Genomic DNA, 24,582 nt, shown 5'->3' with positions numbered 1-24,582 from the left:
GCTGGGTGTGGTGGCTCACGCCTGTAGTCCCAGCACTTTGGGAGGCCAAGGCAGGTGGATTACCTGAGGTCAGGAGTTCGAGACAAGCCTGGCCAAAATGGTGAAAACCCATCTCTACTAAAAATACAAAAATTAGTTGGGCATGGTGGTGGGTGCCTGTAATCCCAGCTACTTGGGAGGCTGAGGCAGCAGAATCGCTTGAACCCAGGAGACGGAGGTTGCCGTGAGCCGAGATCGAGCCATTGCACTCCAGCCTGGCAAACAAGAGTGAAGCTCTATATCAAAAAAAAAAAAAAAAAAGGATTGTTTTACAACTTGCTTTTGTTGCTTAACAGATTATGGACACTGCTTCAAATGTATACTTGTAATGTACATCTTTATCAACATGCTCCATTTTTTTACTAGAAGAAATTCCTGCATTCATAATTGCAATGTCAATAGGCATACTTTAAAATTTTGTTTGGAATAATAATGCAGGGTATACCAATTTATGCTCCTACTAACATTGTATAAGATCATTTGTTAATCTATACATTTACCAACTCCAGGTTTATCAATGTTTATAATGGATGCCAATCTGACAGGCAATTTTAACTTCCATTCCTTGGAATGTTAGAGAGACTAAACATTTTTTTCATACATTTAGTATTCTTTTTAGATTTCTCCTTTCGTGACAATCGATTGCTCACATCCTTCCATATTATTTCTACTGGAACGTTTTTCTTATTCTCATTAATTTGTTAATACTTTGTATACCAGGATTATTACAACTTTGTCATCTATTTTACAAATATTCTTTACTAGTTTGTCCTTTGTTTTTAAAATTTGTTTTGGGAGCTTTTACCTCTGCATGATCTTTTCCCTATAGTTAACTATAGTTCATTGCTTTGGTGTTGTCCTCAAAAGATTCTTCCATACCTCAAATAACAGAATTATTCATTAAATTTTCTTCTATTACTTTTTAGGGTCTTTATAAGTTACTTAAATCCTAATCCATCTTGAATTTGTTTTGTTACAAATAATAGAAAGAGACTCAACTTCTCTTTTTTTTCAAATCACTAACCAGTTTTATCCATTTTTTTCTACTAAATAATTTGTTTTGCTACTTATTTGAAATATCTCCTTTGTTATATTCTAAATTTCCAGACGCTTGAATGTATTCTAGTCACTGGTCTGCCTGTTATCATTACAGAATTAAACTGTTTTAAATACTGTAATTTTTTTATGGCCTTAAATGTATGGTATAGGAAGTTATCATCAAATTGCTATGAAAATTTATGGAAAATAACGGTATACAAACTAGAAGGAAAATTAAGTTTTCAAAATGAAGAATTAATTATCTGAAAGAGGAAGGAGTTGATCTAAGAGGCACACGGAAAATATCAGACCTGATAACTTCCCATCCAGCACATTATAGAGACTATTCCAGAACAGGAATTAGCTTAACTCTCAAATTTTATCCTTCCATAAAAAAATCCTATGCCCACACTTTTCATTTTGCTCTGTATTTATACAATAAGAGTATATGGCTAAAAAGGAAAGGATTAATAAATTCAATATAATGAAATGACATTAGCAGTCTGAATCTAATAAAAGTTTTAGGCAAAAATAGAAAAGAATAAGGATAAAGGTTATTAAAATGAGAAAACTACTTGAGATGTTCTGTTTATCGCAGTTTAGTACAATTTCCTGTCTTTATAATTATCTTTAAAATGCGCTGTAGGATCTTTAGATGCACAAATACACTGAGTAACGGTAAGATTCTAAAACAAGAACCAGCAGTGCAACTATGTAAATCACAAATTTAGAATTTAAAAAGGATAAAATAACATGTGAAAGTACTTTAAAAGGTACAAAATGACATGTAAAAATAAAGCTACTTTTATTATGAAAAATAATCGGCAAAGATAAAATTCACTAATGTGGTATTTATTTCCTTTAAAATCTGAAACTAAAATTTGGAATGAAAATATATTAAATAGTGGGCTTAATATATAGCAAGTTTCTTTTTTTTTTTTTTTTTGAGACAGAGTCTTGCTGTCGCCCAGGCTGGAGTGCAATGGCGCAATCTTGGCTCACTGCAACCTCTGTCTCCCGGGTTCAAGCAATTCTCCTGCCTCAGCCTCAGCTCACTGCAACCTCTGCCTCCTGGGTTCAAGCAATTCTCCTGCCTCAGCCTCAGCTCACTGCAACCTCTGCCTCCTGGGTTCAAGCAATTCTCCTGCCTCAGCCTCCTGAGTAGCTGGGATTACAGGCACGTGCCACCACGCCTGGCTAATTTCTGTATTTTTAGTAGAGACAGGGTTTCACCACGTTGGTCAGGTTGGTCTCGAACTTCTGACCTCGTGATCTGCCCGCCTCAACCCCCCAAAGTGCTGGGATTACAGGCGTGAGCCACCGCGCCCGGCCTAATTATAGTAAGTTTCTGATGGGGCACACTGTGCTATATTATTACCACGTTGCAATTTTCATTCACAAATTTGATACCGCACTTTAATCTACAAAAAGAAAATTCAAAACCACCAAATAATACCACCAACTTTAAAAGTTCAGGAAAAACTTTTCAGGAAAAATCAATCACCTATGCCAACATGGGCTTCTTGTATCATGCTTACGTCATTAGCACCATCACCAACAGCCAATGTTATCGGTTTCTCAGGTGATATTTTTATTAGTCTTATTACCTGAAAGACATAATGAATTGGTTATTTATGACACAAGTTCAATTTTCTTGCATTCATATAGTCATTTATCTGAAATGACTATAGTAAGAACACTAATGAAAGAAATATTTAATTTTTTATTAGACAATAATATGCAGGTTCATTTTTTTGAGGGTATCTCCATTAAGATTTTAGAAATGTCTTTCAGAAATGTTATAATAAAACAGAGAATTATCTTTGGATTTTATGATGAGAAACAAGAATCTTTTAAATATAGCTTAAATATTTAGAAGGCTTAATAATAATTGTGTAAAAAATGACTACTTAATTGAACTGTTAGGCAAAATTTTTCTTAAGAAATTATTTTTTCATTTGATATGAAAGAAATAATTGTTTCCTCTTGTAGTAAAATTTTAAGACTTTAAAAAAATCAATCAAGATTAAATTCAATGAACTCAAAAGAAATGTTTCTTTGGAATTCTTGAATGTACTTTTATAAAGAACCTGGGTATTTGCTCTGTTTGGTCTCCAGTTTTAGTCTCCATAGACTGGGGTACATGAATTGTCATAATATCAGTACTGTAACAAAATTCCAGGAAGCCCAAAAACTTAGATGTTTAATTTATTAGACCTATATGGGAAATAATCAGTATTTAGATGTGCACTGCAAAGGATATTTGTGAAAAATAGTCTAAGATCTCAAATTCCAAATTTAGAATTATAAAAAATGTTTATATAGGCTTTCACTTGAATCACATAGGTAGCTGAAATTTAAATATTTCCTATATATAAGCTTTACATTACAAGTTAATTGGCTTTTCAACTTTTTATACTAAAGCTCTATTTATCACTTTATAGCTAAAAGTAACAAAGAATTATCACTTCATGAGAATGCAAGAATAAACGGAGATCAACAGAACCATCTGAAGGTGCAAATAATTGATGTCTCCTAGGCTCCTTCACTCGCTAAGTAGCTAACTTGCGAAACATTGGTTATCACAGTTTAATTTCTGCAAGATCACAAACTGCTACTCATTACAGGTTTTCTGGGTCACTATGAATAGTTGAAACTCACTCGGAGAATTCCAAAAGTCTGATGTACATGATTAAAATTTACAACATGAGATGTGACTGACTCCTAGCAAAATGTATATATTGCACATCACCAAATGGAACTATGTAAGGCATTAACTTTAAATAATATGTTTATATCTAAATAGCTTTATGGGACTTTTTTTATAACATATATACATACTTTTGCTTTCTGCAGTGGAGCCATACGACAGCATAATACAGCTGAACAATTTCTGCAAACTTCCATAAATAGTTTTTCATGCTCCCTGAGTGCAAGAGATAGGCTGGTCCCATCCACTACCAGCCCATGCTGAATCACATGATCCTCTGTAATTCTAAAAGAGAAAATAATTATATTCTCTGTAAGATACTTTGAAGCCGTATTATTTACACTCATATAGAACAACACATTCTTACTGAAAGATGGATCTTTTACCCACAGCCCTTACTGTTACAAGACTGTTATGTCAGGAAACAAACTGTTTTACTACCTTAAATTTAAAATTAAGCAGAATTGAGTCACTGATGAGTAAAACAGATAATATTCAATTTTTCTTTCTTTCTTTTTTTTTTTGAAACAGGGTCTTGCTCTGTCACCCAGGCTGGAGTATAGTGGCTCACTGCAGCCTTGACCTCCTGGGCTTAAGTGATTCTCTTGCTTCAGCTTCCTATCTTGGACTATAGGCATGAGCCACTGATTGGCTAATTTTTGTTATTTTAGTAGAGATGGGGTTTCACTATGTTGCCCAGGCTGGTCTCAAACTCCTGACCTCAAGCGCTCTGCCTGTCTCAGCCTCTCGAAGTGCTGGGATTACAGGTGTGAGCCGCTGTGCCCAGCCTAATATTCAATTTTACAATGAACTGATATATAGATACAGTAATTATATTTTCTAAAATGTGAATTGTAATACATAATCTGAGGATATTCTCCCAAATTGTATGAAAAGTCTTACAAAAATCGAAACATTATTTAAACATTCAGCAAATCCTAATTAAAAAAAAAACTATGAAATCAAGATGTTCAGGAAAACCCATGAGCAAGATTCACGATATGCATAACAAGCAAGGAAAAGAATGAAGGAACAGCACTGTCTTGCAATAGGAAACCGATGATGGATTGTAATGCCAGATATTACTATGGTAGAACATGGATAACACCTCACGTGTGGGCATATGCTACGTAGGTGCTACTCCAAGTACAGTCTCACTGCTGGAAAGTGGGCAAACTATTTGTTGCCAGGAAGAGATAAGGAGCCTACACCAGAATGTAAATCAACAAAATCACTAAGCACACTATTTTATTAAACTGCTTCCCCCCACAATTCTCCTTTGGTAATAATACTTCCTTGATGAAGGAAGTATACCTAGATTTACATTTTGATGTAAACTCCTTTATGTCGCTGAAAGCCAGTACTCAGTGCAGCACTGTGCTATATATACCACAAGAAAATACCGAAGGTTCACAGAATAACAGACTCTGCTGAGAACTATCCCTCCACTTAAAAATAAGAAGTGAGAAGACTATTAAATGAGCACGCTATAAAAGCTAAACATATATTGATAGATTTTAGTCTTATAAGAAACTTTCATAAGTTAAAGCAATGTCTTTCATAGTATGCCTAATCACTGTTGCGTTGTACTGTAGCTGTAAGTGGTAAGCAATTCACTTTATACCATAAAGTTTTATAAAATGTATTTTTCTCATTATTACTAACTCTCCAATATCTGAAATCAACACCTATATAGACAATTTTTCTTCCCTATTGGCCAAACTTTATTTGGCAACTTGTGCTGCCTCCAACGTCTTCAGCCTGTCCAAAGCACTACCTGAGGAACAGGCCTCAGAAATGCTAGCAGTCAAGAGTGGGACAGAGCAGATCAGTTTTCCTAGGAAAAGTTCCCAAGGCACATGAAATTAGGTTTTCCTCTGGACAGGCTTCATGAATCACATTATGATCTTACAATCCATGGGATAATATTTAAGAAATATGGAAAAGCACCTACATCTCTGGCATGTAGGTAGCATTTACTCACCTCTGTAGCCCTCATGCATCACTACTCTTCATACCCTGTCCCATCTATACCACTCCCTGGCCATACTTCATAATTATTTCCTTGAATATGCCCTCCTCTCTCTCAGCTCTGGGAATCTGCATGCATTGCCCCCCCTTTGCTGCCTTTATTTTTCTGACACAGCAACTGGGTCTGACACAGCAGCTGCACTCTGTCACCCAGGCTGGAGTGCAGTGGTGTGATCACAACTCACCACAGCCTTAACCTCCCTGATTCAATACATCCTCCCACCTCAGCCACCCAAGACGCTGGGACTGCAGGTATGTGTCACCACACACGTCTAATTCTTGTATTGTTTGTAGAGACGGGGTTTCACTATGTTGCCCAGGCTGGTCTTGAACTTCTAGACTCAAGTGATCTACCTTCCTTGGCCTCCCAAAGTGCTGGGATTATTGGCCACTGTGCCTGTAAATCAGGATTATGAGCCACTGTGCCCAGCCTCCCGTTTGCTTCTTAGTGTCACTCTCTGTCCAGTGAACATTTCGCCCCACAAGAGGCAACACAGTCATTGGTTGTTCAGAGCTCTCCCTGGTACCCCTGGTCTAGGCTAGGCTTCTCTCTTCTGTCCTTCCAGAGCTTCTGTTCTTGCCTCAGATACAGTTCTGTAGGGATAGGACTATGACAGTGTATTTACTTTTCTGTTTTCCCTACACACTGTAAGTATCCAAGGCATAAACAACACACCTTACGTCTCTGTTCCAAATGCCTAGACAGGTGACAATATATCTTTGTGAAGGAATGGATATATATACTAAAGCTTTCAAAGGCATGAAATTCTTTGTGCGACAGATTTTTATCAAGATTTAGGATACTTCCTGAAAGTCTGTGAATGAATGGGCCTATTGACTTCTATGGTTATCTCATAAAATGTATTCCATCAAAAGGTATCTCTAAAATATAACATAAATTTCACATAGAAAGTGCTATGGTTTGAATGTCGAATCCCTTCCAAAATTAATGTGGAAAGTTAACCCCCATTGTTATGAAGCGGGGCCTTTTCGGAAGTGATTAAGTCATAATGGCTTTGCCTTCATGAATGGATTAATGCCCTGATAAAAGAGGCTTCAGAGATTTGCCCTCTCTTGCCTTTCGTCCCTTCCACCATGTGTGGACACAGTAATCCTCCCTTCAGAAGGATGCAGCAATAAGGCACCATTTCGGAACAGGGAGCAGCCCTCACTATACAACTTGCTGGTGCCTTCATCTTCAACTTCCCAGCCTCCAGAATTGTGAAAAATAAATTTCTGTTCTTTACAAATTACCTAGTCTCAGGTATTTTGTTACAGCAGCACAAACAGACTAAGACGGCAAGCCTAAAATTCACTTTAAGAGTGTACTCTACGTTTTATAATACAGCTTTTGTACAAAAAAGAAAACAAATACTAATGATTAGCATGTTCATTAAAACCACCTATATACAGAAGACTTAAAGAAAATAGCCTAAATTATAAATAATAATCTTCTGATGACTTTGTTATTAACCACTGCATAAGCTTTACAATTTTCAGTATTTTTCAAGTAGACATTTATTATTTTTATAATCAGAAAAATATTTTTTAAAATTATTTTTATTTTTTAGGCAAGAGCACAGTTCACTGTAGCCTTGAACTTCTGGGCTCAAGTGATCCTCTTGTCTCAGCTTTCGGAGTAACTGGGACTACAGGTACACACCCCCACACCTGGATAATTTTTAAATTTCTTGTGGGGACAGGGTCTCATTACACTGACCAGGCTGATCTCAAACTCCTGGGCTCAAGCGATCCACCTCAGCCTCCCAGGGTGTTGGGATTACAGGCATGAGCCACTGTGCCCAGTCAGAAAAAAATATTTAAAAAGGCATATATAAAGTAAATGATTCTGAGCAATTAATTTCTGTGTTTTAGGGAGTTCATGATATTGCAGTATTTAAATGTTTAAATAGCCACAATGTTGTTGACACTGTCCCCAAATTGTAGTATAATTACCTAAATTAATTGTCTTTTTGCACTCAAAGATCCAGTGTGACCCTATTTAAGAGATATTTTAAGAAGACCCTATATGGGCCGGGTGCAGTGGCTCACACCTATAATCCCAGCACTTTGGGAGGCCGAGGCAGGCAGATCACCTGAGGTCAGGTGTTCGAGACCAGCCTGACCAATGTAGAGAAACCCTGTCTTTACTAAAAATACAAAATTAGCTGGGCACGGTGGTGCATGCCTGTAATCCCAGCTACACAGGAGGCTGAGGCAGGAGAATCACTTGAACCCGGAAGGCGGAGGTTGTGGTGAACCGAGTGCGTCACTGCACTCCAGCCTGGGCAACAAGAGTGAAACTCTGTCTCAAAAAACAAACAACAACAACAACAAAACAACAACAACAAAAAATCCCCTGCATGGTCTTTTTAAAATATCTCTTAAATAGGTTTTAAAAAGATGAAATCCAGACTTGGTATCACACAAATGCCTGCATAAAAAATATAAATATAAAACACTGAATGTATATTAACAACTATGGTATTGTCTCTTTGTATTTATTTTTCTGGATTAGTATTACAAGACAGCAAACAACAGAAACCTGCAGGAGACCTAATATGCTTACATACAAGCAGCTCTGATGCTCAAATGAAGCCCTTCCTAGTTTACTGTGAAAAATTAGACTGTGTTAAATGGGGCATCATTTGCCCCCATACAGGGCAAAAATTTGATATGCCTATAAAAGACAGATTTACAAAAAAGACAGAATTTAGAGTATAAATTCTTATGAAATAATCTTGAACAATTAAATGCAGCTTAATTTCCCAGTTTGGTCATGCAAACTAGATCAGGGGTTGGCAAATGTTTTCTGTTATGGGCCAGAGAGTAAATATTTCAATTTTAGGTTTTGTGGGCCAAGAGGCAAAATTGAGGATATAGGTAGTTACAGAATGAGAGGAAAAAATCTCAACAAAATTTTCACTAAGTTAAAAATGTAGTAATCATTGAGTATAATTTTTTAAATAAGAGAGGTTTACTAATGAGAAGAATGAAAATACTTCTTTTGGGCAAGGGATAGTACTTTGTTTAATTGGGGTTCAAAGTTAACATTGCAAATGTTCATCTGTTAATGTCCATCTGTAATGAGATTTTTACATTTCAATACGATAGAACTGTATGTAATGAGATTTATAATTAATCTTTGAAAATGTCTTTTCAAACAGGTAGCACGGCTACCATATCAATGCATAATAAACAATGCTTTGCCATCTAACTCAAAAATAAAATAATCCCCTATCCACAGTGCTTCAAAAAAAAGCATAATGTTAAAAGTCCACTTTTCTTTTCTTGTTTTGACATGATGGCCATATACTAATAAAAAAAAACAGTAAAATGTTGCAACATGGTGCTATGCATGGCACTCCAAACACTATCACATTATATGTATCTCACTGTGATTTGTAGAGTATCAAACAGCAGTGTAAAGCTGAAGAGAGAGTATTTTGTAAAGTCTCTGCTGCAACTACTCAATTCTGGTGCTGTAGTGTAAAAGCACTCGTTGGTAATATGTAAACAAATGAATGTGATTGTGTTCCAATCAAACTTTATAGACACTGGAATTTGAATTTCATATACTTTTCACTTCATGAAATATTATTCTTCTTTGGATTTCTTTTCATCTATCAAAAAATGTAAAAACTACTTTTAGCTGGTAGGCTGTAAAAAACAGGCAGTGACAGTGGGCTATATCATCGGGCCCAGGGAACCACAGTTTGCTAACCCCTGAAAGGTATGATACAGGTTCCTATATTCTTACCTTCTGGCAAGCTGCCTCAATTGTTCAGCACATTCGCTGTCTGATTTCTGGTTTATAAGTTCAAGGATGTTCATGGTTCTATGAAAATGGCCACATGATAAACTCACACTAACAGCTGTTTCATGTTTATCCCCAGTAAGTACCCATACTTTGATACCAGCCATTCTCAATGCTTCAATAGTTTCTCGAACTTTATCTTGTAGTCTGAAAAGAACAGAAACAAATTAGTAGTAGAGAATACTTTTATGACTGTATTTTAAGTTAAACTACATAGTATATTTAAGGATAATTCTAAACTCTTTGACTTGACCTAGGAATGTTATTATACAATATAGCAATATAACTGGAATTTTCTCTCTTTAGGAAGGAAACATGAATAAACAGATTGGTGATTGTCTGGTTAACACAAAATCAACCAGTTAAAATCTACAATTTCATATTTTAAGAATGTATCTTCAAAGTTGCTATTCATAGGATGAAACTATGTGCTCTTCATAAACTCCTGTTTTATTACGAAGTCTTACATTTCAAACAAGAAGATTTTTCCCTTTTTGTTTTGATTTAAAAAAATATCTCAAACCACTCATATAGTTAAAAAATCAGACTGTAGAAAATAAAGGTCTAGCTAACTTTAGGTGAGTCTCAGAAATCTCGTAAGGACAACCAAAAAGTAAATGAAAACATAGATTTAAAAAATATGCAAACACCGTTAGGTCTAGGTGGTGGAGGCAAACATAACAACAGACTTAATCTGCAGAATTCAATCTCAGAATTCAGGTAATTTTAAGAAACTGTGAAACAGACATTGAGATAGGTTCTGGGAACAAAGACAAAGAATAAATGGACTTCAAGGATTTCACAGGTTAACAGAGGAGAAGTCTTTAAACAAATAATTATAATATAGTGCCACAAAGACAACAACAGAACTACCTACAATGAGACTTCACAAAGAAGAGAATTTTTAATCCTCTTAGGTGTCAGGAAAGGTCTTACTGGACTGGAGCTAATATCTAAGCTATACTTTATGAACAGGTAGTCACAGAGGGATGGTGAAGGGAAGAATCACCCAGGCAGAAGGCCAACATAGGCACAAAACAGAATAGTTTTAGCTACAGGTGGCATGCAGAGACAGTTTGGTATTGTTGAAACATAAAGTGGAAGGAGACAGTGGTAGGAGGGAAGGCTGGAGAATTAAGCAGGTGCTTCAAGTGTTTGCATGACATGCTGAGGAGTATTCTAAAGATTCAAGCCTATAAGAAAAAACTGTAGAGATCTGGTTTCTTTCATCCATTTCAGGTATCTAGCTTGAACAAAAATTGTACATACTGACCGGGAAAAATTAAGGCTTTAGTTCTCTACTTTGATCTTAAATATATTAATTTATCATGGGATGTTAGTAAAGAGAATTTATGTCACATATTAGAATACTTGGTTACAAAAATTCCTATGAGAGAAAAATAATATTTTTTAATTATCTGATCCTTACCTGTCTTCTACTGCTGTGGCTCCAAGTAATATCAGGTCTTTCTCTATGAACTGGAAAACATCCGCCAATTTCTCTTCCCGCTGCTGCAAGGCAGTCCTGGCTTCAAATATGCGTTTATCTATTTCCTCATACTCTTTTGATGTAAATTTTCTATATGCTATACACAGAGTTCTTAGCCCTTTCTAAAACAAACAAATAAAAATTAAAGACAAAAATTGAACACAAACAACAAACAGAAAATCAAGAAGTCACCATCAAAATACACTGAAGACCTAGTACCAAAAGTCAATCACAAATCATTTAAAAAGTACTATCACCTAGTGACAGGAAATAAATAATGTCACAAAGCTCTACTGATCTGAGTTATGGGACACATATACCTCTTTCAACTTCTGATGTTTTCTTAAAAAGTTGCTCAAAATAGGCTGGGTGCGGTGGCTCACGCCTGTAATCCCAGCACTTTGGGAGGCCAAGGCAGGCGGATCATGAGGTCAGGAGATCGAGACCATCCTGGCTAACATGGTGAAACCCAGTCTCTACTAAAAATACGAAAAATTAGGCGGGCATAGTGGCGGGCACCTGTAGTGCCCAGCTACTTAGGAAGCTGAGGCAGGAGAATGGCGTGAACCCGGGAGGTGGAGCTTGCAGTGAGCCGAAATAGCATCACTGCACTCCAGCCTGGGCGAAAGAGCGAGACTCTGTCTCAAAAAAAAGTTGCTCAAAATAATTAAGGTCACTGAATTGTAGAATATTAGAGCCTAGAATAGATCATAAAGACTATCCTATTAGTGGTTTTTAAACTGTGTTACATGGAAACCCAGAAAGTTCTTAATACCTTCAAGACTGTCAAGAGAGAGAGACAGCTGCAGGTTCTACCTTCCTGTTTTAACTTACAATTCCATTTTTTACCTACTTCGTACAATTTTCTAAGGCAAAGGAGACCATAATTTCCTAAAGATTCATTGTATGACAAAATTTACCTTTCAAATAAACAAGTCAATAAAATGGCCATTATAAAAAATACTTTTTAGATTTACCAAATAAATGATTTTAAGTAATATATCTTCACCAGTGAATTGGAATCAGAATTGATTATCTGGTTCTACTAGGCTCAAAGTTTTCTTATAGTATTCATCTCTGAAAGCTGATATCTGAATCTAAAGACTTATAAAAGTTCCTTTTCTTGCTACATGCATTTTCCTCAAGAAAACCAACAATAAATATTCTTTTTTATTTTTAGAGACAGGGTCTTGCTCTGTTGCTCAGGCTGGAGTGCAGTGGTGTGATCTTGGCTTACTATAGCCTTGAACTCCTGGGCTCAAGTGATCCTGCTGCCTCAGCCTCCTGAGTAGCTAGGTCTACAGACATGTGCCACCACGCTTGGCTATGTTTTATTTTTTTGTAGAGATGGGGTCTTGCTACATTGCCCAGGCTGGTCTCAAACTCCTGGCCACAAGTGATACTGCCTCAGCATCCCAAAGTGCTGGGATTACAGGCATGAGCCACTGTGCTGAGCCCCATAATAAATATCCTAATAACAACTTGGAAAGCGTAGACTTAAAAATACTATATAACATTATTTAGCAGATTTTTTCTTTTTTTTTTGAGACGGAGTCTTGCTCTGTTGCCCAGGCTGGAGTGCAGTGGTGCACTTGGCTCACTGCAACTTCCGCCTCCTGTGTTCAAGTGATTCTCCTGCCTCAGCCTCCCGAGTAGCTGGGACTACTGGTGGGGTTTCATCCTGTTAGCCAGGATGGTCTCAATCTCCTGACCTTGTGATCTGCTAGCCTCGGCCTCCCAAAGTGCTGGGATTATAGGCGTGAGCCACCGCGCCCAGCCCTATTTAGCAGATTTCTAAATATTGCCATTCCCTGACTTATAAATGACCCATACCTATAAATGTGCTTCTTTTAATTAATAATTAAAAAACCATGTTATTAATATATGAATTAATTCATTCTATAACAAATACTTACTGAGCACAAACTATGTGCCAGCATTATTTTAAATATTAAAATGGTGATAAGGTAGAACAATGTCTTTGTTCTCACAGATGTTACGATGTGGTGGGTAAACTGGAAAATAAACAATTAGGAAACAAATAATGGGAAAAAAATCATAAACTGTTAAAGAAGGCAGATGAGCAGAGGTGAGTGTGGAGCATACATTTACAGAAATGCAAAAATGAGAGATCATGAAGTTCTAAGACTGAGAGAGAACTGCATAATAATTTTGCCATTTACATGAATGATGGCTCTTTGTTTTAAGAAGATTCCGCTATATTTTTAAATTTTGTAAATGAGAGATATAATTCACATACCATAAAATTCACCTCTTCAAACAGTACAAATCAGTGTTATATTGCATATTCACAGAGTTGTGCAATTATCACCACTACCTAAATCCACAATATCTCATTGCTCCCATGAGGACTCTCCTTTTTGCCCTTCCTCCAGCCCCTGGCAATCAGTAATGAGCTTTCTCTGTGAATTTGCCTATTCTGGATATTTCATATAAATGTGGTATTAATATAAGGCCTTTTTTGACTGCCTCTTTCACTCAGCACACTCTTTTCAAGATTCGTCCATGTTGTAGCATGTATCGGTACTTCATTCCTCTTAACAGCCGACTGATATTCCATTATATGGATATACCACATTTTGCCTATCCACTAGTTAGCTGGACATGTGGGGTTTTCCATTTTTGTGGCTATTGGAAATAATGCTGCTTATGAACATTTCGTGTATAAATTTTTTTCTGGACATGTTTTCAGCTGTCTTGGGTGTACACCCAGGAGTAGAACTGCTGTGTCATATAGTAACTCAATGTTTACCTTTTGAAGAACTTAGCCAAATTATTTTTCAATGTGGCTGTACCATTTATAATCCTACCAGCAATATGTGTGTAAGAGTTCCAGTTTCTCCACATCATTAGGATTCCCCTATGTTTGTTTAATAAACACTCTTCTAAAATAGCGTAGTTTGAGTAGACCTTGTAACCAGAAATGGCCCGACTGTAGAGTAGGTTTGAAGAGAAGATATATTTTTGCTTGCGTTAAAAGTCAGTTTTCACAAAAGGAATGTGGAGCCAACACACGTGTAACACAACTGCAGAATGTCCATAATTTTTGATAAATTATAAGAAATAAAGTCCAAAATATTTCATAAATATATCTTTCAGAGTTTTTTAAATCACAGAAATTTGCACTCACCAAAGCAAATTCATCTACATGAATCCTGGTTTTTTCTATTTCTCCACCTATACATTTAGGGAGAATTGATGACTCAGCTCCTTTAGCAAATAATAACTTCTCACCTAGAGACAAAAAAAATGAGTTATCAGACTCTTAATATTACATAAATAAAAATTCATGAAAGTTTAGATTGGTTACCTGAAGGTGCCTGAACAATTACACTCATTCTCCTACGATCTGAATCAAATTCCAGAATATGAAGCAGTTTGTACCTAAAGAAAAGAAAGTAAGAAAGACAAAAACTTTACTTTTTTAAAAATAATATTAAGTGACTATATGGAAATAATCCATATATAAGATAAAATGGCTAATTTAGAACAAGAATTAATCCCATTTTCATGATGATAGGTTACATGTCATTAATAACAAAACAGGGAAGAAACAGAAGAGACTGACATTGAGTAATTACCAAATGCCATGTATTTTACACACCTTATGTCATTTAATATCCATGAGAAGCCAAGAAAGTGGGTCTTATCTCATTTTTATAGATGAGGACTATTAACCTCAGAAAGATTAAGTAATTTGCCTAAAGTCAGGTAAGCTTGTGAGTGGCAGAGCAAGAACTGGAATCCAGATCTGCCCAGCTCCATGTTTTTCTGACTAAAAAAGGTAACTGATTCTCAACGCTTTTTTCTGTCCTAATACACCTGACAAACACAACACACATTAATATCAAAGGCTCATTATAGCAGTGACTGTGAACCTGGGTGTGTGTGTGCGGGGGTCCATTCCCTCGTGCCTCTCTAGGGAGCTGTAAAAGAATTTGTGTGGCTACATGAGGTGTGGCTTAAAGTCTTCCAGATGAATCTTACACAGTGATTTACATATGAAATCTTTACATATCTCAAAGAAAAACCGTGAGTTGAATAATGGTTTATAAGTTGATAAAATAAGCTAGACAGGCTCTCACATGAAAGTAGCCAAAGAATGGGCCCTATCTAGTATGGAAAAGCATAGTTTGGAAAAGCACAGCTGGAATTGACATATGATCAGAATTGCTAAAACCATGAAAGGAGTAAGTATATTAAGCATGAACTAATTTATCAAAGAATGGAAAAACTAGATATAGACAGCTGTTCCTTCATGTTTGAAAGATAAAAATCACAGGAAATATAAGGAAAGTTTTCTTTATTCAGTGAGTAGAACCTATAAAACTCACTACCCAGAAGCATCTAAAAATAAACATATAAGTAAATTTAAGAATCATTAAGCTAAAATATAGATGAAATATTCAAAGCATACTATTGTTATAACTATGATGAGATACAATATAATGTTAACATCATTCTACAGCAGAGTTCAGTAACTTTTTCTGTAAAGGGCCAGAGAGTAAATATTTCAGGCTTTGCAGGCCATACATGGTCTCTGTTGCATATTTTACCTCTTTTTAAAACAACACTTTAAAGATGTAATGTGGGCCAGGCACAGTGGATCACACCTGTAATCCCTGCACTTTGGGAGGCCAAGGTGGGTGGATCTCTTGAGGCTAGGAGTTTCAGACCAGCCTGGTCAACATTTCCACTAAAAATACAAAAATTAGCCAGGCATAGTGGCGCATGCCTGTAATCCCAGCTACCTGGGAGGCTGAGGCACAAGCATCACTTGAACCTGGGAGGTGGAGGCTGCAGTGGGCCAAGATTGTGCCACTGCACTCCAGCCTGGGTGACAGAGCAAGATTCTGTCTCAAAAAAAAAAAAAAAAGTAATGTGACTTGTGGGCTGTAGAAAAACCGAAAATATAGGCCAGATTTGCCCTGTGAGCTACAGTTTACTGATCCTTATTCTATACTACATACACTTAACACAGAAAACATTCCAATATATGAAAAAAAATTACCGTTCCAGTTTTCCAAGAGTTTTAACTTCCATAGTTTCTTCAGAATTGCCAATAAACACAATACCAATCCTAGACATCAAAAGGATAAAAAAGTGAGACTTAAGAAATAATACTGCATATTTCACAATGTCACTATAGCTTAACTTGAATAAAAACATTTAAAATCAAAGTTCAAAATGCATTTAAAAATATTTCCTTTTAATATTACAACTTTGGTGCCAGGAGTCGTGGCTCATGCCTGTCATCCCAGCACTTTGGGAGGCCAAAGCGGGTTGATCACCTGAGGGTAGGAGTTCAAGACCAGTCTGGCTAACACGGCGAAACCCAATCTCTACTAAAAATACAAAAATTAGCCAGGTGTGGTGCCCTGTGCCTGTAGTCAGTCCCAGCTACTCAGGTGTCTGGGTCAGGAGAATGGCTTGAACCCCAGAGGCTGCATTGAGCTGAGATCACACCACTGCACTCCAGCCTGGGTGACAGAGTGAGATTCCATCTCAAAAAAAGAAAAAAAATATATATATATATTTTATATATATTCTTATATATTCTTTTTAATATATATTTTTATTTATATATTATATAATAATTTTTATTATTTATATATATTTTTATAAAATATATATAAAAGAATATATACAAATATATATACACATACACACACATATATATATACTTTTAAGGACTAGAAGGATTAGAAGGATCAGAGTAGGTGTAGTACAACATATACAAAAGCATTTTTAATAAATTCTATTACACAGATTTTTATAGTAATCAGATTTTCAAAGAGATCTTAAAAAAAGACTCAATGCAAGCTTGATAATAAAATGACTTCAAATTGTCATTTAAAATTTAAATTGTACTTCTATTTTTATGTATATATGAATTCTGACAACTTAAAATGATGAATTTATGTTTGAAAATTTTAAATGATGATTCTAATATTGCTACATTTATTTAAATGGTGTTTTTCCGAAGATTTGGAAATCAGACTAAATTACCTTGCAGCAGCTTCTACTAGAGCCTTTTCATCTGGTGAAGATGCATAGTACTCCAACTGCGAGGGTGCCAGGTTGGACTGCCAGGGACCATCACCAGTGCAGTCAGTTTGGACACTGCTAATCTGTACAGTGTGACAGAGACTGACTGCTTTAAAGAAGAGATCATGTTCTTTAATCTGTAAAAATGTAATTAATATTCATGATAAAAATATCATTTCCACTTACCATTTAGGAAACCAGACGCAAAATTCTAAGATCTAGAACAAGAGTGCTACAACCTTGATTGCCTGAATAACAGTTGGTTGTTTCTGCCTTCAAAAAGTAAAATGTCACATTTGCTTAGGACCCTTCAACACGTGAGCATCTTTTTAGGAGGTACAACCACATTGCAAGTAGAGGGGAACACTTTTTTAATAGAAGAAGTGAGGTCTCAAAAAGTATTAAGTAAGTTTAAGCTCTGTTTTTCAAAGAAAGTCTTCTTCACTTCAAGGCAGTAAGGGCTTTTCTTAACTACGTTCCATTTAAATACTCAAAGAGCTAAGGCAGACACGTATTAAATAACAAGTTAAACTGGGCTGTAACTACAAATTCTTAGGATTATATTTTATATTGTTGAATCAAATATATCAATTTCAAATGTATATTCCTTGCTCTACTGACACAAACTTTTTTTCCTGCAACTCATCTACTGAAGAGAATTATTTCATATGAAACCCTTATTTATTAATTTAAAAATTACTTACTAGTTCAGTTTCATTTTCAGGACTGGTTCTGAAAGAGGAACTGGTTGTAAGATGGGATAAGTTGTTAAGATGGGATAAACTACTAAGATAAGATAAGTTTCCTTCTGAAGAGTCTGGTGTTGGTCCTTCGGGTACAAGTCTACCATTGATTTCTTGGTATTTCATGCCATTAATTGAACATTCCCGAAACTGCATCTCATTTTCTGTCAGTGTACCAGTTTTATCTGTAAACACGTACTCTACCTATAGAGATAGAAAATAAACCTTTGTGTTCATGGTCCTATGTTAAACAAGAAAAAAATCTCTGTCCTCGCTCTCCTGAAGTCCAGTTTATCTATTAATATTGATATATGGATGCTGAGATTCTTATAATCCAAGCATAATTAAATAAATATAGATGCCAAGGAAAGAAAACAGGGTAACACAAAATAGTTTAAAGCTACATAGATTTTGAATTGTGGCATCTTTACGTACATGTTTATCTGTAGAATTGATGAGAATTTGGTATTAATGCTTCTTTTCTTTTTCTTGGCTAAGGTATTTTAAGTAGTAGGACTCAAGAATTATCTCTAAAGCAGGGTGGAAAGGATGCTTAATAATGTAGAATGGGAAAGGGTATAGGAGTGAGGAGAAATAGTGCAGAGCTAGGAACAGGAATACACAGTGATAGTGACAGCAACACAAGAAGTTAGAGGTGCGAATTGTCTAAAACAGAGAGAAGTTGAAACTGAGGACAGAAAACAAATTTAGTGAAAAAAATCGATGTTTAAAAGAAAAAAACATATTTTTAAAAGTAAGTAAGACAAATTATTTTATTACTTTTGGAGGCTAATTCCAGAAAAATTACTTTAAAAGAAGGTATGTCCATGAAAAAAGAAGGATGTAACAGTCAAGTCTTGATCCAACCAGGATCATCATGAAAATCTGATTACTGCAATAATGACTTGAGAAAGAAGTCCTTTAAAAAGGGATGTAGAAATCACAAGAAAAGAAGCTACAGACCAACATCCCTTATAAAGAGATGCAAATCAAATCCAGAAACATATAAAAAGGGTTATATACTACAAATATGTGGGATTTATCCCAGAATTGCAAGATTGACTCAACACTTAAAAAAATTAATGTAATCCATCATATTAATAAAATGGTACATGGCCTTCATTTTATTGATAAAATAACCACCAAAATAGGTACAGAAAAAGCATTTGATAAAAATCCAATACCCTTCATGATAAAGGCGTTCAACAAAGTGGAATAAAAAGGAACTTCCTCAGCCTGATAAAGGGTATCTATAAAAAACTCACAGTTAACATCGTACCTTATGGAGAGAGACTGAATGCTGTCTTCCTAAGATCAGGAATAAGACTGCTTTTGTCACTTTTACTCAACATTGTACTTAAGGTTCTAGCCATGACAATTAGGCAAGAAAAGGGAAATAAAAGTTAACATGATTGGAAAACAAGAGGTAAAACTATCTCCATTTGCACATGATATGACCTTGTATACAGAAAATTCTAAAAAACTGACTTAAAAAAATAGAATATATAAGTTCAGCACAATTCCGGGATAAAAAGATCGATATACAAAAAGAAAGGTAGGGTTAAATTTGGCAAAAAATTACTTAACTTACCTAAAGTCAAAAAGCAAATAAATGGTGAAACTGGAAATAAGAGATAGAATACTTTATCTTTACTATTTGATATTAAATGTTGCCCAGTATCTATTGCAATGTTGAATTGGAATTTAAAGACCCCATGCAAGTTAATTAAAAAAAGCCCACACATGTAGATCAGGAAGAATGAGGGATGAGTTATAAAGAAAATATATAAGATACATTAACAATCAAACAGAAATAATACTCAGAGGTTACTAGAATACAGACTGCACTATCAGTCATGGAGGATTCTTTAGAAAAAAGATTAGATGGTAGGGATGGATAAAATAAATTAACTTTGATTTAAAAGTATATATATATATATATATATATAAAATCAAGAAGTTTAATCTTTTAACTTTCATGATGAACAGGTCATCACTGTAAACCTTCCTAAGAGTTGTTTTTTGGATAATATGGAAATGAAAGAGCATAGAAGAGTATGAAATAAAGTAGATTTCACTGGTAAAAGACAAAATAGGAATAGAGGCAATAAACATATATTAAATACTTGTAGTTTCAAAAGCAAAAAGAGAGGCTGAGAAAATCAGTAATTAAAGAAATAATCACCAGAAGTTTCTTAAAGACAAAGCAGACATGAGTATGCATACACAATGTGAGGTTCCAGGAAAACAAAAATTCTATCATGAAGGAAAAAGGAGGGGAAGAGAGTTGAGAAAGAAAGGTCAAAGGCAGATTGGAAAAATTTATTCAGAAAAGTAAAAATGGGCCTTTAGGCCTTACATATATAATATGTAATTAAAGAAATGTGACATGAATTAATATTTAACATAAATTATTAAGGCCTCCTAAATGTTACTAAAAATAAATGGATTGGCCAGGCGCGGTGGCTCACGCTTGTAATCCCAGCACTTTGGGAGGCCGAGGCGGGTGGATCACGAGGTCAGGAGATCGAGACCATGGTGAAACCCCATCTCTACTAAAAATACAAAAAATTAGCCAGGCGTGGTGGCGGGCGCCTGTAGTCCCAACTACTGGGAGAGGCTGAGGCAGGAGAATGGCGTGAACCCAGGAGGCGGAGCTTGCAGTGAGCCGAGATCGCGCCACTGCACTCCAGCCTGGGAGACAGAGTGAGACTCTGTCTCAAAAATAAATAAATAAATAATTAAATGGATCAACTTGTGGTTAAACATGACAGGTTGAGCACATTTAATTATCTCTGGTTCTCTTAAAACTTCACGAGGATAAAAAAAAAACAGAAAAAGAACAAAAATAATGGTAAAAAAGTCAGCATGAGAGGGAAGATTGACACAAGTTTGGAAGATGGAAAAGGAGATGAATGAGTGGTAACTGATTTACCAGAACTTAGAATCTGAAACCCAAGTGATGAGAAAACCCATTCTCAGAAACGCTCAGGAAGTAGACCTACCAGCTACCCCTGAATGTGGGAGTACAGTATGAGGCTGAAAATACAAGCTATCAGGAGTAGTTTAAATTCTGAAATCTCTTTAAAAGTTGCAAACTTCAGAACGCCCCTCATTTATTGGAGCAACAGCTGGAAGGTGTATTCCCCTAGTAGGCTGAACCGGACAGAATCTGGTCTCCGCAGACAGCTGAACACAGAAGGGAGGCAGTGCACTAAAAACAGATATCCAATGGCCAGCTCTAGCAGTCATAAGCAGCAGAAATATTACTTGCTGGGCCTGTCAGCCCATTACCTTAAGGTGTGGCCCACTGAATCAATAGCTTCTGATAAGCATATTAGTGGTGAGTTTTTTTTTGTTTTTTTTTTTTTTTTAGACAGGGTTTCACTCTTGTCACCCAGGTTGGAGTGCAATGGCACAATCTGGGCTCACTGCAACCTCCATCTCCTGGGCTCAAGTGATTCTCCTACCTTAGCCTCCCAGGTAGCTGGGACCACAGGCACACACCACTGCGCCCAGCTAATTTTTGTATTCCAGCTAATTTTTGTATTTTTTGTTTTTGTATTTTTTTGTAGAAATGGGGTTTTGCCATGTTCTCCAGGCTGGTCTTGAACTCCTGGGCTCAAGTGATCCACCCACCTTGGCCTCCCAAAGTGCTGGGATTACAGGCATGAGCCACTGAGCCCAGCCTTTCATTTTTTTTTTTTTTTTTGAGACAGGGTCTCACTCTGTTGCCCAGGCTGGAGTGCAGTGGTGTGACCAGGGCTCACTGCAGCCTCGATTTCCTGGGCTCAAGTCATCCTCTCACCTCAGCCTCCTGGGTAGAGTACTTTTAAATTTGAAATGATAGCCAAAGATTAGCATCCATTTGAGGATCACTCGTTACATAAAAGGTAGAATCTGAAACAAATTATAATCAGTTCTGTTGTAACACTGTCTTGAAAACACAAATTTATCCCAATAAGATACAATAAGAGACAATTTGAGCATAATCAAAACTTTGCGCAAATTTTGCCCAAAACTCAGTTACTAGCTATCTCAGTTCACCATGTGTTATGAGTCACACTCATCCACATCTGGTATTACAACATTCCCTCTGATTTCAGATAACCTTCCCTTTCACACTTCACAGTAACACTTAAGTTGCAACCCTTCTGATGCCTATCTTCCACAGGCAAACTTCAGGTCCAGGTAAGTGCCGTATTTACTGAAGCATTTGTGTATTCATGAACAATTTGGCAAGTGCTGTTTTTATTAGGTTCCTATCTTTTAAAAAATGTATTATTAGGCTGGGCGCAGTGGCTCACACCTGTAATCCCAGCACTTTGGGAGGCCAAGGTGGGAGGATCACCTGAGGTCGGGAGTTTGAGACCAGCCTGACCAATATGGAGAAACCACGTTTCTACTAAAAATACAAAATTAGCCGGGCGTGGTGGCACATGCCTGTAATCCCAGCTACTCGGGAGGCTGAGGTAGAATTGCTTGAACCCAGGAGGCGGAGGTTGCAGTGAGCCAAGATTGTGCCATTGCACTCCAGCCTGGGCAACAAGAGCAAAACTCCGTCTCAAAAAAAAAAAAAAAAGTATTATTGTTTTTGTGTTGTACCCCTAATCCCATTCTCTCATAAACCCTGTGGCTTTTACTAGGCAATTTTGCATTATGCAGTGAATTTTAGGAACGCATATATCACATTATAGCAGAACTGGCTGTTCTGGAAAATGCACTACAAGCAAAGATAATAGAGGGAGCAGAAGAAGACTTCAATTGACTGTCATTAATATCCTCGGGGAAGTAAAAGAATAGATTATGTTCAAGAAATGGGATAAGAGGCAATTTAAAAAAACTATCCAGAGAATACCAAAATATTAGAAATTAAAAATATTATAGCAGAAATAAATCAAAAGATACTGAAAAGATAAATCAGAGGCATTCTACCAGAAAGTAGAATATAAAAACAAATAAATAAAAACTGAAAATTGAAGTCAGAGAATTAAAGGGTCAATATAAGTGGTAGGACATGCAAATAGTAAGTTTCAAAACAAGAGAAACACAGAAAGACATGTTATCAAAACAATAGTACAAGAAAATTTCCTAGAATTGAAAGACATGTGTTTCCAGGCTGAAAAGACTCACAGAGTTAATTGCCCATGAAACAAAAAATAAAAAAGGAAAAACCAACACCAAGGTACACCATCATGAATTTCAGAACTATTGCATAAGGAGATCCTAAAGCTTCCAGAGATAAAACAACAGATCATATATAAAGAATTGGGAATCAGAATGGAACTGGATTTCTCTAACAGCAACACTGGAGGCTAGAAAACAATAAAATCCCTTCAAATTTCTGAAGATTTCAATCTGCAATGCAATAACAGCTAAATTATTAATCAAGTGTGAAAAGAGAATAAAGATATTTTCAGACATGCCAAGTTTCAAAACATCATCCTCTGATACATCCTTTCGCAGGAAGTTATTAGAAGATGTACAGCACCAAAGGAGAATAAGCCACAGGTAGGAAGACATGGGATGCAAGAAAGAGGAGATCCAAAACAGGAGAGAGGCAAAGGAATTTCCAGGGTGATGGTAAAGTGAAGTCCAGAGTGACAGCTGAGAAGCAAGCCCAGAAAGAGTAAAGAATAATCCAATCGGAGCAGAAAGGTGGAAGCCTCCAAAAACACTGCTACCAAAAAAAAAAAAAGGAAGGCGGGGAGGAAGAAAGGAACTTCTAGATTACCTGGTATGTTTGAATATATAGACAGATGCTGCACATATTATCAGAGACTTGTTTGTGGCACATGGAAATTGAGGAAATGAAAAGACAGAGCAAATAACTCTTGGGAAAACAAAATATATAAGAAGGGAAATGTAATTATGGTATTACAGGACACACCTATAGAACCGGGAATTAGTGAACACTATTAAAACAATCATAATAATGTTAATAAAAATATTTATTAAATCCCAAATTGTGATATGATAGTATTAGGGGGCTATGGAGAAGCAAAGGGATATGTGTCTGGGTATGTGTGTGGGAAGAGTAGTATAAGAGTTATGTCTTTATATTCCATAGTAGATAATGTCTAAAACTTAAGAATAAGAAAGAATATCAAATAGAAATATAGTGGTAAATAACAGAAGAAACAACTTAGGGTTTAAAAATTGGGAACAGCTAGGAGTGGAGCAAAGTGGGGTTGTTTTTGGTATAAGCATCATAATACCTTGTTACATTAATCTTTGTCCATGTATTGCTTTGATAAAAATAACAAATCAGAGAAACAAAATATTAGGATCATTTTCACCTGTCCAAGCTCTTCATTCAGATCGGAAGTATTGACTTGAGCTTTCTGATCTGATTCTTCATGATACAGATCAAGATCCCAGCCAATAAAAAATGATCCAAGAAATTTCTGCATTTCGACTGTCACATATAATGAAATTGGAATGATGAAATTGTAGAGAACCAAAAAAGCAAGGAAGTCTGAAATAAATCTCAGAATCTAGAAAAAAGGAAATAATTGTTTGATAAGAAAAAATAAACTAGAATTTCTTCAGTATTACTGATGAAAATTACCAGAAAGTTTCATGCCTACATAGACCATCAACTATATTCTGAGGTAGAATAGTCTCATGAATTGAAATTCATTTA

General features: G+C 36.0%; 1 protein-coding gene across 6 annotated transcripts in view; it reads right to left on the bottom strand.

Annotated features, from left to right (window-relative positions):
- ATP11B (ATPase phospholipid transporting 11B (putative)) overlaps positions 1–24,582 on the bottom strand; it is a 125,266-nt gene that overhangs the window by 35,170 nt on the left and 65,514 nt on the right. For all 6 annotated transcript variants that reach the window (XM_031009492.3, XM_055381939.2, XM_031009494.3 and 3 more), the window contains 10 exons: positions 24,236–24,433; positions 17,898–18,140; positions 17,155–17,330; positions 16,157–16,225; positions 14,456–14,529; positions 14,276–14,379; positions 11,065–11,246; positions 9,579–9,782; positions 3,919–4,072; positions 2,582–2,684 (listed from right to left, as the gene is read on the bottom strand). In XM_031009492.3, the coding sequence (XP_030865352.2) occupies positions 2,582–2,684; positions 3,919–4,072; positions 9,579–9,782; positions 11,065–11,246; positions 14,276–14,379; positions 14,456–14,529; positions 16,157–16,225; positions 17,155–17,330; positions 17,898–18,140; positions 24,236–24,433 (1,507 nt within the window). The remainder of the gene's footprint in view (positions 1–2,581; positions 2,685–3,918; positions 4,073–9,578; positions 9,783–11,064; positions 11,247–14,275; positions 14,380–14,455; positions 14,530–16,156; positions 16,226–17,154; positions 17,331–17,897; positions 18,141–24,235; positions 24,434–24,582) is intronic.

This window comes from Gorilla gorilla, chromosome 2 (assembly GCF_029281585.2).
Source record: "Gorilla gorilla gorilla isolate KB3781 chromosome 2, NHGRI_mGorGor1-v2.1_pri, whole genome shotgun sequence".
Lineage (NCBI taxonomy): Eukaryota > Metazoa > Chordata > Mammalia > Primates > Hominidae > Gorilla > Gorilla gorilla.
Note: the sequence above shows the minus strand (reverse complement) of the source record. Positions and strands in the feature narration are given on the sequence as shown.